Source organism: Emiliania huxleyi (genome assembly GCF_000372725.1).
Source record: "Emiliania huxleyi CCMP1516 unplaced genomic scaffold EMIHUscaffold_47, whole genome shotgun sequence".
Classification (NCBI taxonomy): Eukaryota; Haptophyta; order Isochrysidales; family Noelaerhabdaceae; genus Emiliania; species Emiliania huxleyi.
In genome coordinates, this window is record NW_005198467.1 from 125,564 (window position 1) to 126,509 (window position 946).

The 946-nt window shown below is 65.0% G+C and overlaps 1 protein-coding gene across 1 annotated transcript in view; it reads right to left on the reverse strand.

The window, feature by feature from the left end:
• The window catches only part of EMIHUDRAFT_211169 (hypothetical protein), a gene marked incomplete at both ends in the record, with an annotated part of 3,517 nt that extends 3,046 nt beyond the window's left edge, over window positions 1–471 (reverse strand). The window contains one exon of the mRNA XM_005767998.1: window positions 157–471. Coding sequence (XP_005768055.1) covers window positions 157–471 — 315 coding nt within the window. The remainder of the gene's footprint in view (window positions 1–156) is intronic.
• Between the last annotated feature and the right edge of the window lie 475 nt (window positions 472–946).

The window sequence follows — 946 nt, forward strand, 5'->3', positions numbered from 1 at the left end:
CTGCTGCGGCAGCGGCTGCGGGATCGCCTGCGGCTGCGGGGTCGCCTGCGGCTGTGCAGCTGCCTGCGGCTGCGGGGTCGCCTGCGGCTGCGGGGTCGCCTGCGGCGGTGGGACCGCCTCCGGCTGCGGCGGCGGAGCCGGGAGCCGCAGCGTGACCGCGTACCGCCCACCCCCACGAGGCACAATCTTCCAAATCGTGACCTCGGCGCCGATAAGGCATCTCTGGCTCCCCTTCATATGCTCCACGAACTTCTCGGCGGACTTGCAGTCGCAACGCTGCTCAAACTCGATCTCAGCCTGTCCCCCGAGGGCCGGAGCATCAACACGCTTCCTGTGGGCCTCCTTCTCAAAACGCACCGTTGCCGGCAGAGATGCGAGGCGCGGGTCCTTAGAGCGGTCGAAGCTGAAGACCTCCACGTAATCATCCCTCTTGGACGAGTACGTCATCACACTGGTGATTCCATCAGCCATCGGGGGATGGGGAGCGCTTAGCGCGCAAGCGTGGCAGGTGCGAGTGGGAAGCGGCCGCCGGCAACTGTTTGAAAAAAGAATTCGTGGCCCAGTCTCCGGACCGCGCGGCACCGTGGCAGAGTCTCCGGACCCTTTTTTTTACGATAGCGGTTACCGCGCGCAGCTGCTGTGTCGGTTGCGTTGTCTCTACATTCTACAAGACAGATTGGAAGCCGCTTTCTGGAAGCCCCCCCCCCCCCCTTGCCCCCCCTTTACATCTCCCTCAAACGCCGCGCGTCACGTACCGCCGGTCTCTCCAAACTCCAAAGGTTGATCTCTCCATGCTCGCGCCGCCGCGACGCCGCGCGGCCGCCAGCGCGGTCGTCGATCACGGCTGATCAGTGATCAGTGAAGCATGGCGGCATGGATGCCCCCCGGGGCCCACCAGGGCCTTCCCCGGCTCTCTCTCTCTCTCTCTCCGTATCTCTCTCTCTCT